At 44.0% G+C, this 14109-nt stretch overlaps 1 protein-coding gene across 2 annotated transcripts; it reads left to right on the top strand.

The window, feature by feature from the left end:
* The first annotated feature begins 704 nt into the window (after window positions 1-704).
* Window positions 705-9680, top strand: PRDX4 (peroxiredoxin 4). Of its 2 annotated transcripts, XM_072848886.1 has the most exons (8): window positions 705-1008; window positions 3616-3733; window positions 4731-4847; window positions 5423-5545; window positions 6176-6306; window positions 7936-7970; window positions 9164-9210; window positions 9559-9680. In XM_072848886.1, the coding sequence occupies exons 1-8, from the start codon at window positions 762-764 to the stop codon at window positions 9560-9562; spliced, it is 822 nt and encodes a 273-aa protein (XP_072704987.1). In that variant the 5' UTR covers window positions 705-761; the 3' UTR covers window positions 9563-9680. The 2 variants fall into 2 exon arrangements, with proteins under 2 accessions (XP_072704987.1, XP_072704979.1); XM_072848878.1 differs by lacking the exon at window positions 9164-9210 and having other exon boundaries at window positions 706-1008.
* The last annotated feature ends 4429 nt before the right edge of the window (window positions 9681-14109 follow it).

Below are 14109 nucleotides of genomic sequence, written 5' to 3'. Positions count from 1 at the left end.
AGTTGGACTAGATGACCTTTAAAGGTCCCTTCCAACCCAAACCATTCTATGATTCTATGCTTTTATGAATTAGAAGGCACTTAGTAGCCTCATTTCTGTTTGGCCACACTCTTTAATGCAGCCACCATGTGCATTATGTGGAACTCATTCACCATTTGCTGCCCAGCTGGCAGCAATTCAAGATTTCAGACCTAAAGCAGTACGCTTTTTCACATTCCGTGTATTCATTAGGCCACAAAGTACAAGCTGCATTTGGCATAGACTGGTATGACCGCGTGTGATGAAATGCCCACAGAACCCACGCTGCCACAGATAGGAGAGATACCAGATGGGAAATCTCACACATTGGCAGAGAGTTTCCTTCTGCAATCGCAGGCACAGGCCTATATGCACACCCTCTCTCCACATACACGTGTATTTTTCTTTTCTCTTTTTCTCTAGACACGTACATAATTTACCATTTCCTCCGGGGCTTAAGCATGAGGCCACAGCCCCGCCTGCACGGCCCCGGGGCCCAGGCGGCAGGCAGCGCCCAGCCCCACCGAAAGGCCGGGTCCGGGGGTGGCGGTGCCGGGCGGGGGGCAGCGCGGCGGGCCTCGGGCCTCGGCCTCTCCCCACGCAGCCGCCGCGGGGCGGTGGGCAGCCGCGCCAGGAGCCCTGGCCGTGCGGCTGGGAGCGTGTGCGAGAGGACCGGCCAAGCTCCTCCCCGCCCCCGCCCCTCCGCCGCCGCGCCGTGGGGACGTGCACTCGCTCGGCGGGCCATGGAGGCGGCGCGGCCGCGACTGCGGGCGGGTGGCGGGGCGCGGGCCCGGCGCTCGGCGCTGCTGCTGCTGTTGCTAGCGGCGGCGGCGGCGCTGGGAGGCGAGGCGGCGGAGGCAGAGAAACAGCGCCCGGCGCGGCAGCGGGGGGACGAGCAGTGCCATTACTACGCGGGGGGGCAGGTCTACCCCGGGGAGGCGGCTCGTCTGCCCGTCTCCGACCACTCGCTGCACCTCAGCCAGGCCAAGAGTAGGTGCCGGCGGGGCTGGGGCTGCCGAGGGAGCGGGGAGCGCAGGGGCGGCGGGCGGGGAGGAGAGGCCCCGGGCGGCGGATGCCGTTCGGACGCCCCTTGTCACGCTGCCGCTGAGGGGCGGCCGGGGGCCGGGGCCGGGGCCGGGGCCGGGGCCGGGGCGCGGAGGAGGTGCCCGCCATGCGCCTGCGCTGGCGCCGCAGGCTGAGGGAGAGTGCGGCGTCGCGCGGGGCCGTTAACGGTCGCGGGGTGGGTGGGAGGGGGCGGCCTCCCCGGGCGCAGCGGGAGAGCGGCGGGCAGCGCCACGTCAGGCGGAGCGCGTGGGCCCGCCGCGCCGGGGCAGCACGGCGGGGCGGGTTGCGGCCCTCCCTCCCGGGGTCGCCCGGGGTCCCGCGGCGGCGCGGCTCTTCCCCGGCGGGGGGCCGTTCCCCTCAGCCGGCGGCCTGAGGCGCTGCCCGCCGTCTGCGCCGAGAGCAGCCCCGCGGCCCCCCGCCGGGTGACGGTCGCGGTTGGGTCGCAGGTGCAAAACCTGCGGAAGTGGCATGGCAGCACACCCCGCGGCTCCCGAATGCCTTCCCTTCCCCACATCGGCTTCTGGCCGTAGGAGCGTGCATACGGCCTCCGGGGAGGCCTCGGGACGACGGAGGGAAGGCCCACTGTCCCTTCCAAACGTACGGTTTTATCGTGGTAAATTGGCAGCGAGTTCAACGTTTCACAGACGTTTAGCAAGGTCTGTGGTTCCAGAAAGAGCAAATGAGTTAAGGGAAACGCCTTGAACAAGATACAGAAGAGTTTTGTGCTCGCACTGTGGTTAGAAATGCTGAACAGTCACCTCTCCTAATGTTCACCAGTTATTACTGGGCTTGGTTTGTCACTTGCTTTTGTGCCTACACTCTCTGGTGATTTAAATACTTTATGGCAGACCTAGGTGCAAACATCTTTAATTGAGTCGCAGTGAGGTGTTCAGGGGCACCTGCTTAAGTGGTCAGATGCTCTCCAAAAGTCCCATTCTGCAGAACAGAGAGTGGAGAGAAGTCTCGTAGAAACGATCTTTGCTGTGAGAATGTACAGCTTTAAATCGTTTTCCTCTACCGAGCCAGGGCATAACTTCCGTTAGAAACATTTGCAAACAGATGCTATGAGAAAAATGGAAAACCAGTCAAGATATGTGTAACCAGTTTTGTCTGGTTTTTCCTCCCTTTCTAATGTAAGTTATTACAGCATTTTAGACAAGTATTTTTAAACCAAAAGTATCACCTTCACTTAAAAATGGGTCAAGATACAACATATCTTATTTAATTTCTTTTCCTTCTCCCTAGTAATTTGAAGGTCAGTTGAAGAGAATGTTTTGCTGCAAAGAGATTAGATTAGGGGTGTCCCTATTTTGTAAAGAGCAACATTTGAAACATTGTGGACAGCTCAAAATAACTTGAAGGTTAACCCTTGCTCTCACTTGAAAACAGTCCCATACCTACAAAGACTCAATAAAAAAAAGTTAGAAGTCGGGAGCTTGAATTCTGATCAGAAAGAATTCTGCAGAAGACTTGAGAAGAAGAGCATTTCTTCAAAAATGTGAACTGAAATTACCAGTCATAGCTCCTGGCTCTCTCTACTTGTATTGCTGCGTCCCTTGTGGGTTATATCAAGTGAAACCAAAGCAGACTGCCTTCCCACTCAGGGGCACGATGTGTCTGATGATTTGGGGTATTTTTTGCAGTCCTTGTAGATCCTCACAAACTATATTCTACAGCTGAGGGTTGTCCTAAGAAAAGGAGAGACCAACAACGCAGTCATCATCCAGATAACAATTAGGATTCTGTGTATTTATCTCAGCAGCATTTCTCCAGTTTCCTGGGGCTGTATGTCAATGACCTTGACATCACAAGTGTATTCAGATCACCTTGTATCTCCAGCATACCCTACCCTTTGTCTCAGAATTCACATTACTATGAAAATAGTACCTGGCAGAATCATTTTTAGTGTTTTAATTGGATTTTTTTTTAAAACACAACTATCTTCAAGTTACAATTTGCTTAGGAGTTGTAATTTAATAAATATACACTGCATTTTTAGGCATTTGTCTCTAAACATGTTGTAGCATGTATTTTTTGTGGACTTGAATTCTAAGTCGTTTTTCACGGCTAAAAAGTAACAATGTGAATTTGAACCATACTATGCTTCTGATTCACAACAGCTATTCATAACAAAATAGTGAGGGTTCCTGAAATCTTAAACAGCTTCTCCTTCAGTCTAACAGATTTTCTGCCATGAGCTGGTAGTGCACACATGGTTTGTTCAATATGCCCAGATAAGGGTTGTGTGGCCTTGATTATCAGTGATTCAAAGGGCTCATGTATAAGCACACGTTGGTCGAATTATTTACTTCCCATGTGTACTGAAACCTACATTTCTTCATCATCCTGTAACCTCTGCCAGCTGTGAACATTTTAAAGTGATAAGAAGTTTCATTTTGTAACTGTGCAGTAGGTTGTTTTTCAAGCAAAAGGAAGAACAGCTGTCCTTGCACACAACCTAGCTAAGGAACAGCTTTCTTTGAACACGTGCTTCGTATTCTGACTTTTAATTGAACGTTCTTCGTATTTCAGTCTCCAAGCCAGCACCTTACTGGGAAGGAACTGCAGTCATTAATGGAGAGTTTAAAGAGCTGAAATTAACAGATTATAAAGGAAAATATCTTGTCTTCTTCTTCTATCCTCTTGACTTGTAAGTAAGACCACTGTAGACATACCAAGACTGAGTGCAGCTATACTAGTCTCGTAATTCATTAATTTTTCTCTTTTTCTGAGGTCTTGGTTTTTTGTTTGGTAAGGGCTTGGGGGAGAAGAAAGGAGGGACAGAAGAAAACACATTCTTTACATTTGTGTTTTCATCGTGCATTGGTAAAACTGTAACACAATCTTTGTCATAATAAGCGTGCCCACTGATTTGTGTCTCCACACAAAAAAATAACTTTCAGTCTGTAGCAACCTTTACATTCTGTATGATGCTCTAAATCATTGCTGCAGAAAGAAGACAGCATCCCATCTATATTTTCCAGAGTGTATGTAGGACATTAAGAGATGGCGTTTTCCCTTTAAGTTCTTCCCATAACATCCTAAGAATATGTAACATTACCCTCCTTTATTTAGAATGCCGTAACTTCACTGGTTGAGTGAAAACACTTCAGCTTTCTACCAGACAATCCCATTCTTTTCCACAAAATGAAAAGAGGACAGAGATGCATAACTACCATAACATTATAAAGGAAAGAACGTGGCTCTTGGCCCTTAGCTTTGAGGGCCTAGAAATTGTGATCTTTATCACTCTGTTTCTTCTGTAGTGGAAAAAGTTCAAGTCAAAATAGTTAAAACTTGCAGACATGCACAGAAACAAGAAATTATAGTATGTTCCTCTGAAAAAACTTGGCATGTTGTGCTTAAATTCAGCCACTTAATATTCATGAAGTCTAAAATAAAGTAACTGTAAAAACACTTGTGTCCAGATGTGTTTATAATCTTCTTCAGTAATAAATGGTTTGTAACTAAGCTAGAGTCTGAGGCTGAAAGATTTGTCAGGCAGCATTTTGGTTAAATACTTGAAGAAGCAATAAAAAATAAGTAAAAGCTGAAATCATTTATGATAAATCCACCATTTAATTTAAACAGAGAATTTACTGGACTTCTCATGAAATTTTGACTTTATCTTGTTTTAAATTACCTAGTACATTTGTATGTCCAACGGAGATAATCGCCTTCAGTGACAGAATTGAAGAATTCAGAGCGATAAATACCGAAGTAGTAGCATGTTCTGTGGACTCAAAGTTCACTCACTTAGCATGGTATGTATCTTATCCTTGTCTTTTACTAAAAATTATTCATGGGTCCATCTTAGCTGAAGAACTGTATGCCCAGATTTGTAGCCTATGTAGGTATATCATAACGTGTAAAAGCATGATACTATTGATACAAGTGTTTAAAATATCTTTTAGTGGTGAAAATTTTTAACCCTAGTGTGTGAAAGTACCTTTATCTTTGAAGCTTGTTTAATATGTACTGCTTGAAATATATCGTGTCTCAGTCCAAAAAAAGTATTTCAAATACAAAAGAAAAAAAGAGCTAAGGATGCAAGTATCTGTAAATGTGTTACACTGTCCCAATTCATGAGCACATTGGTATAAAGTATGACTGATAAGAAAGAGGTCACTATTAATAAATGCGGCCAAAAACTGCAAAAGATCTACTGAACATTTTGCTCGAGCCATAAATAGTATTCGTCTCCCTTGTGTGCAGAGCAAGAAGAATGTCACTTGCACTAAATCCTTCTGTCTGTACTGTTCTGGTTTGTGACTTTTAACTTTGTCTAGGGAATATAAATCTTTATGAGAAATACATCTGTATCTCATTTCTTTCAAAGGATTAATACTCCTCGAAAACAAGGGGGACTTGGACCTATGAAGATTCCGCTTCTTTCAGATTTGACACACCAAATTTCAAAGGATTATGGTGTATATCTGGAAGATCAAGGGCATACACTTAGGTATTTCACTTGGTTACAGTTAATTTTGTTCTGCTGGAGTAGTACTTACTACTTTATATCTAAAGAAGCATTTGAAATTCTTCTTTGAGAGAAGTTTTTACTTGGGGATTCATGCTGAGAGACAAAATACATATTGAAGAACACAGAAAAATAGTCATAATGAGTCAGAACAGGGGTGGAGGTTAATACCCTGTTTAACAGCAGTCATCAGCAGATACCTAGGGCAGGGCAAACATGCAGAATACCCCAGAAATGCAGTTACTCAGGGACCTCCCAAGCCCAGGTGGGGTCAAGACTAATGGCCGCAAGAGATACATCTTTCATAAACTTGATTAGTTGCTTTTGGGATCCCTGTAACGTCGTAGCATCTACAACACCCCCTGGCAGGGCCTGCCAAAGCTTAGTTCTGTGTTCTGCGAAGAACTATCCTTTCTTGGTTTTAACTTGCCATCAGCTCATGTCATCTGATACCCCAGGTAAAGAATAGTAGGTTAGTAGTATTCTAAGGTGGTGGGTATTGTACGGTGTTTGCAGAGATCCAATTCTTCCCATCCAACAGACATAAAACAGCATGTAAACAACACTGTAATTAGTTCTGTTTCCTAACACACCAAAAAAATGTTTTCACAGAGGCCTTTTCATTATTGATGATAAGAGAATCCTTCGACAGATCACGATGAATGACCTTCCCGTTGGGAGATCAGTGGATGAAACGCTTCGTTTAGTACAAGCATTCCAGTACACAGACAAACATGGAGAAGGTGCTCTTTTAAATACTTTTGTGTTGAGGATCGTTTAACTTAGACTGGAAGCTGTATTTGTAGCTTTTTGGAAGAAGGGTACTCAGTAGCATTAGAAACTAGCCTCATGCAGTGAATGAAGTGGTTTGATTGCCCTGCTACAAGATTCTGTGGTCCTGGTACTTCCATAGGTTGTTTCTAGTGTAGTAATTCATGTTTTGCTTCACATCCATGAGAATGCAGAGCATAAAGCATTCCTTAGCCTGAATTAAGGCATTATGTACCATCTGTCACAAGCATAGATCTGTACAAAATATGAGGCCATGAAGAATCGGGACCAATATTTCAGTACATCTTGGCATACTGAAATAATTGAGATGCAGGCCATCCTTGTCCTGTGTCATTCATTGAGGGTCTGTGACAAGTAATTGAGTGCTTCATGTCAAGATACATGGTGATACTGTGAAAGTTAGACCGCCATTACTTGTGCTATGTGATCATTTTCCCCGACAAAGAAGCGTTCACTGGCTTCAGGTCATTACTTTGTCTCAAGAATTCATATCCCCCCAGTTCAAGGGTGAACTTTTCACATTTCTTTAACTAATGTGTTTATTTAAACATATTCATTTTTTAGAGATTTGTTTAAATATTAATACACATGTTCGGCAGCTTAACTTCCATTTCAACTCAATTTCACCTGGCATTTGAAAGTACCTTTATCTGAAGGTACAAATCATTATGCTTTGCTGTACAGATTTGAAAAGATGAATGCTGATACTTGGGCTACACACATTTGACTAAGGAAATTTAACCTCTCTTATTTCGTTACAAAGCTGTCTTGCAGAATATTGATCTGCAGTGTATTTCCAGAGTACCACATTTTTTTCCAGCCATGGTGGAATCTCACCAGCTTTTGCATGAATGCTGAGGAGAGCCTCCCTAGTCACCTTATCAGATTCTTTGCACAGAACAGGAAAAAAAGTTATCCAGAATTCCTAATTGCATTTGTGGTATTTTGTCCGTCAGCATGCCTTAAAGCAGTGTAATATGGCATAACTCGTTGGGCTAAAGCCTCAGAGGGAGAGCTCTGAACAGATAAGAGCTTCACTCCAGAATGTGCAACTGTACAGGTGGTCACAGGGCTCTCAGCCACACTGCATACTAACTACATGCTATAACCCCTTTACTCCTGAGCAAGGCTTCAAATAAAATCACTCAGTCTCTTGTAGAATCTTTGAACTTATTTCTTTGCTAAAAAATTTCCCCTAGCATTGGTTTTAAAGAAAGAAAGGTAGGTCTCAGTGTAGTCACCTGAATTTTGTCATGAAACTTTTGTTTTTACTAGAATAGGTGTTCATTCTCAGATACTGTTTTGCCAGTACTTTGTCTAGAAGGGCACGAGAATTAAACCAAGGCACAGACATCCATCCAGAGATACGCAGTTTCCAGTTAAGAGGAGTGGTAGGTGGTATCAGCTATAAACTGTTACGACACCATCCCATGTATAAAGCAAGCTGCGTATTTCATAGTTGCAGATATTTACATGTGATGCTTGTGTGCTGTTTTACTTCAAGTTCAGAAAGAGAACATTAAGTCTACAAAGTGTGTGTAAAAATACTTTTACTAACTTTGTCCTCTTTTTTCCTCCAGTTTGCCCTGCTGGTTGGAAACCTGGCAGTGAAACAGTAAGTCACTGTATTTAAATGCATGTACTACTAGAAAACACTCAGTTATCATTTCCACTAAAGCCAAATCCAAAGTCTTTATAACTTTCAATGAGATTATAGGAGTAAACTCACATTATTATAGTTACAGCTTTTGGATTACTACTGATTTTATTAGGAGCTCATTTCCCTCACACTAGACATATTCCAGTTGTTTCAAATTCCCTGTGCATGAACAAAACTCTCTTGAGCAGCAATGAGTTTGTGATCAAGAAATTTCTTTCCTGTTAACACCTGATGAGAGGAAGTTGGAAACTCTTGAGTCTGTCCTGTCTTCTCAGTTATTTGTCCATATAAATTCTTGGTTCTGTCAAGTCTTACTGTGGATCCTAGGCACTACCCAAAAAAAAGAAAGATACAAGTTCCCAGGCTGCTGTAGTATCTGACAGAGGCAGCGTGCCACTGTCACAACTCCAGCAGAGAGCACTGCTTTGCTGCACGATAGCTCTTCCTCCTGTGTTACTACTTGCCTACATGTGACTACAAGCAGAAGAGCTAGGGTTCAGACAAACACCCATTGAACTTGTTTGTGTTCTCTGGGCTTGGAATAATGAAACTTTCACTAGAGGTCTGAGCCACCTAGTTCAGATGAGATCACTGTCATTTATTTGAGCATGTGGCTTTCTTCTGAACCATCTGGCGATGACACAGTGTTGTTGTTTAAGAGCTGTCTCAACAAAAAGCAGGTCCCAGCAGCCTCTAAGCAGAGTAGTGAGCATTGTCATTGACAGTAAAAACAATAGTGGAATGTTAAACCATGTTTCTTTGCTGGATGTGAAAACTTCCAGGATGACTTGAGGCTAGGAGTCACCTCTTTCAAGCTAGCAGAAGAGTGTCTTAGTAGGGGAAGCTGGATACTAAGACTGTAAAATGAAAGAGGGCGGGCTGGTAATCATTAATTTTGGCACTGAAAAGTTCTGCCCTCCGTAACCATGGATTACCTAAATAATACATATTAACATATTTTCTAAAAAACAGTCTTATAATGCTGAGATTAACAGCTCCAACACTGCCAATCTAAAGATCTAAAACAATACATAAGCATTCTCTTTCTCCTCTGTGCAAAAGATGCAGATAATTTAAATAGCAGAGTAGTTCAAAAAGATTTTCTCGAAGATGTAGCCATGCCTTCTAAATGTGTTTGATTTAATTAGATCAAACCAGAGGAAGCCATGAGAGTGTGGTGGCCAAGGGAAGAACTGTAAGTAAATTCTAAGACTCTGGATTACAGACATTAATTTATTAAAACATCTTGCTTTGGGGGCAAAAAACATAGATGTACACCCTCCCAACGGTCAAAATTCTTCCTTTGGTAGGCTGCACTCTCTCTTCCCCCAGTTAGTGTAGTCTTTCTGCTTACTGCTAGTACCTACCTTTAGAGATAAACAGTAATCTAGTATCAAGTCAACTAATAAACTACTTTTCAGTGTTGCTTGTGGGTTGGCCTTAGCATCATATTATGAAATACTATGCTGTTCTGGTTTTATAGTTTGTTGTGTTTGCATGTTTTTGGGTTTAGACTAACATTTTCATTTTCTTTCTTGCACAGATAATTCCAGATCCAGCTGGAAAACTGAAGTATTTTGATAAACTAAACTGAGGCTCGCTTCTGTTGAATTACATAGGTCATTGAACTTGATTTTTGCCAATAAAATTTCATTAATTTTGTTACTTTCATGAGTTTGCTGAATATGTAACTGCAGTAGACCATTAAAGGTCTTGTTGCTTAAACAGGAGTCTAACCTGTGTGAAGCATGGGTACCTCATTAGTTATCAGAGAATATTCTTGTGAAATACATGTTTTCCCTGTAAGTCTTGTTTAGATGCTTGGTTTTGCCAAAATTTACTTCTCTTAGCATCTTGGGCTTAGATTCATGACTTTTGCTATTGATGGGTTACTTAGTTTCTGCAAAAATCTTGTCTGCTTGGTCACATTCTAGGAGCTACAGCTAGAAAAAAGCCACTTGGTTACGGTACGTTAGTCTGTAGTCCAGAGGCAATAGCAGCTAACCTGAAAGCCAGAAATAAGTTACAGTTGCTGAATTAAATTTCCAGTCTGTCCAAAGCTGGAAAACATTTTTAAACTACTAAGAACATATCCCACGCTACATAAATCAGTACGACTGCATTGAAGAAAATACAGCTGTGCCAGTTCATGTGGTTCAAGAGCTGAACCAGTAATTTTTTCCATGCTTGTATTTGTAGTGTGTATGCTGATAAGATCAATTCCATTTCACACGGTCTGAATTTTTTCCCTGGCCCTACACTGTTAACAGATGTACACAGTGGTTAGTGTCCTGTGCTGACACTCATTAACCGAGGCTCCTGGTTTTAAGGCAGTAATTGTACTCTTTCCCAAGATGAGTATTGATGTGTCCAGTGACCATCAGAGACTCTTGTGGCTCACGTACATGAATTTCTTCTTTCAAGGGAAAAAAGAACATCTCCATGTAAGACATACTTTGTACTTGTGTGCACTGGAGATCTCTTTCATAAGAATGTCTTCTCTTGCTCCTTCCCACCTCTCCCTCTTTTTAACATGGTGTTCTAGAGTCTGTGCAACTGGAAAAACAGCACCTGAAGTCAGTGTCAGCCCTTGAGCAGGGTCATCCTTGAAAAGGCCACAGAGAAGGCTTCCTCCCTGCTCCACTCCAGTACCGCTACATTATTACTCTTGGTTGGATCCCACGCTCTTGAGAACTTGCTTCCCCTTCCCCCAGCAGACCACACAATTCCCTTCCCTATACACAGACACTTCAGTACGGTTCGGCAGAACTAGACCAGCAGTTGCATTCTCACTGTAAAGTTACCTGATTTCGTAGACTTTGGTGAGTATTGAGCAGCTCTCCAGATTAGTCACTGCAGACAGAGAGCAGAAGCGGCTGCTTGACTTTTGCTTCAGCTCCAATACAAGTAACACCTAAGCATGTGCCTAGGGCAGAGGGAGCCACGGCCAGAGCAAGCGGAACTCCAACAAGGCCCAGCGCCACACACACACCACCCCGCCACCCCGTCCCCGCAAGGCCTGGGGAAAGGAGGAGCTCCTGATCCCATCCAGAGGGTAGCAGAGGCACAGCGGGACCAACACCAGTCGCCAAAGGCTGCTAATGTACTGCTCCAGCCCACGCGATCTCAAAGACTAGAGGGCAGCATGTAGAGCAGCAGTTTCTCACGTTACTAGGCTGTAAGTCAGCTGCTTGAATTTTACTCAGGATTTTGTTTACAGCCTTTATAAACCCTGAAACACCAAAAACATCAACACAGAGAACATTCAAATAACTCCAAGCAACTGCAGCGTGACGAATACAGGCCCAGCTATTACGTGGATATTCATAAGCAGCCCAAGGCACAAAACAAACCTAACACTCGTGTCTGCCTTAGAAACAGCGCTTGTGCCCTCTTCTTCAGTGGCTTTGCCTGCCTCTCCAGCCAGGTTGCTCTCATTCACACCTAACGCTCTCCCAACAGTAAAAACCTCTGTTGCGCTAAGCCAGCAAATGAGACATTATAAAGACAGAGATAAATTACCACCTGCATGTTGAACGCACTCCATCCAGCCCACGGCTCCATGTGGAGCCAGGCGAGTAGCGAGTTACACCAACAAAACAACAGGTTGTAGCACTGTAGCACATACAGCAGCGAGAGCATCAAACAAAAGCAGATGTCGAAAGCTGTACGAACCCTGAGCCGAGAAAAGAAAACGGGACTGAGAACACTTAGTGACTGAAGAAAACTGAGGCCATCTGCACACTTTGAACATTGCAGATTTAGGTCCACAGCAATGTAGCCGTACCAAATTTGAAGGCCCCAGCCCTCTAAATGCACGTGGTAAGGAACGGCTAAGGAATTACTTTTTTTTAAAAGTTCAATAGGAATAAAACGTCTTAGGGGAAAGAGTCTTTTAGCAAAGACTTGAGTTGCTATGTCACATGACATATTTGAAATGAAAGATTATTTCTATGGAAAGAGAGAATGGGGTTTTACACAGATTTGGATATGCTGGTACAGAAGTTTAGAAAGGAAAAGACTGGGCAAAAAAATGCAAAAGTGCTGGTGTTGGGGGGGGGAACAAAGGCAGATCCTCAGTTACACACTGCCTCCAGGAAAAAGGGAAACTGAAGGACAGAAGATGAGATCCCTGAATAGAAGAAGAATATTGGAAACTTGGCAGGGGGCAGGGAGAAACACCGAAGTCTGTGGGTTTAGGATCGTAAGGATTTGCAGATGTGCAGGACAAATGGCAAGCTGAAGATCTGGCTTATCACTACCTACTAAACGTACTGCCTTCCTCTTGCTCTGCTATTGAGAACTTGGTTTCGGCATACCTTGGGATAACATGTACCATTTAATGGCATCAGCTGAGTTTTGTACTACCCTCCATCATACAACAGCCTGATGAGCAGCTCTAAGCAGTCCAGAGCTTCCCTGGGTGGTTGTTCCTCCGGCTGCAGGGAGAAGTCAAGGAAGGAGTGACAGAAAGCAAGATTAGAAACTAACAATACATGAACAGAGCAAATAAAGCTCTTGAAAGTGTAAGGCCCTATTCTGAACTGACATTTCCTGGAAGAATCATGCTCTGTGACCTTCAGACACGTACTACATATACACCTGATAAATGCAGTGAAACAGTAATGGATTGATAATGCAACTTTAAGGATGATGCTGTGATAACTATTTCCGAGGCTCATGTGGCTGTTTTAATTCTTTGTATTATACAGTCAGCATGTGGAGGGTTTGAGATCTTCCAGCAAAACCACCAAGAAAAAATTAATTTCAAAATCAGACTCTAGTAGCACCAGTATCTCGGATAGGATTACCCAGCAGGCAAAGGAGTTTGAAGGTTTGCTTTGCCCTTCTGTATTTCAATTAACAGACTGCTGCAATCATCCTTCTAGTTCTGGTCTCGAAGTCTGCCTCTTATATTAACCACATGTAAAATATGTCTGAGCTGAAGGACAGTTACTGGGAGACTAAGCAACACGAGTACTTTAGTATCACATATGGTCTGCAGTTGACAAAGACAAAATATAGGTAGTTTCAATTAAACAGTTGAAGTTGATTCTGACTCCTTAGTGATAATGAAATGCTGAGGCAGTACAGAAACCCAGACCTCTTCCACGTGCACATCGCTAATTCCTGCCCAGTGCTTGGATTAGAGATTGCCATGGCCTTGTTGGCACACCTGGAAATGTCTTATGCACAGGTGTACGAGCAAAATCTTCAGATAAGCACAAGCAGGACAAAAATTACAATCTTAATTATTTTTTAGGCATCAAATAAGTGACATCATCTTCTGAAAGAAAGAAGATCCACCAGCAAACTGTGTGAAGTCCACATTGCGATGGACATCCTTAGCACTGCTTGAAATATGACCCTTCCAAATGGTGCAGAGAGCTGAGTCTAAGAACCTGATTCCCACCAGCTGGAAATGGTGATCCACATTACAGAAAATGGTGATCCACATCACAGCAACCTCCAATGAATTCAGATAGACTGGGCTGTGCCACCTGCACTGGTCTCTCACGAAACAGTAACTGAACAAATGACACAGTGGTCTCTTCTTCCAGTACTCTTCACCTGAGGTTTGACATAGTGGAAGAATTAAATCTCACACAACTCTGCATCCCAAGCCCTGGGATGTATTCACGGGCCTCTCTTAGAAGTGCATGAAACACAGATGCATGGAGCGGCCATTGTGCACTCATCTTTTCAACAGAAAAAGCAAAGAGCTCCTGCAAAGCAAGCAATAACTAGTAATGAGACCCTCTGCCTTCCACTTCCACTGCTGTTTCAGGCAAGCCTCTCACACATCTTGACTGCTATCTCAGTGGCTAAAGAGAAACTTTATACAGTGGTGAGGTCTGCAGGTGAAAGCCACCTCTCCAAGCAGAAAGGATCTAGCTGGGTAGGAACTTTTGTGACAACCCCACCGCCACCGCCTTTGGGACGGGTACTCCAGCAAGCTTTCCTCACTGAACAACACCTGCAGATGCTGCCCCACCACCCCCGGACACTCTGAGAAAGTTCTGCCTCCCCAGGCAGCCAGCCCTGCCTCTCCTGCAGGGCAGAGCCCTGGCGCTAGCCTACCTGCGATGCCTCT

Source organism: Ciconia boyciana, chromosome 1 (genome assembly GCF_034638445.1).
Source record: "Ciconia boyciana chromosome 1, ASM3463844v1, whole genome shotgun sequence".
In the NCBI taxonomy this organism is placed as follows: domain Eukaryota; kingdom Metazoa; phylum Chordata; class Aves; order Ciconiiformes; family Ciconiidae; genus Ciconia; species Ciconia boyciana.
The sequence above is the reverse complement of the archived record's forward strand: the minus strand, read 5'-3'. Positions and strand labels throughout refer to the sequence as shown.

Excerpts from the sequence above, each read along its gene's own strand:
- PRDX4 (XM_072848886.1), top strand. The coding sequence starts at position 762 with ATGGAGGCGGCGCGGCCGCGACTGCGGGCGGGTGGCGGGGCGCGGGCC. Across the intron at positions 3,734-4,730 it reads TTCTTCTATCCTCTTGACTT|TACATTTGTATGTCCAACGG; the intron begins GTAAGTAAGACC and ends TAAATTACCTAG. Across the intron at positions 4,848-5,422 it reads AAGTTCACTCACTTAGCATG|GATTAATACTCCTCGAAAAC; the intron begins GTATGTATCTTA and ends TTTCTTTCAAAG.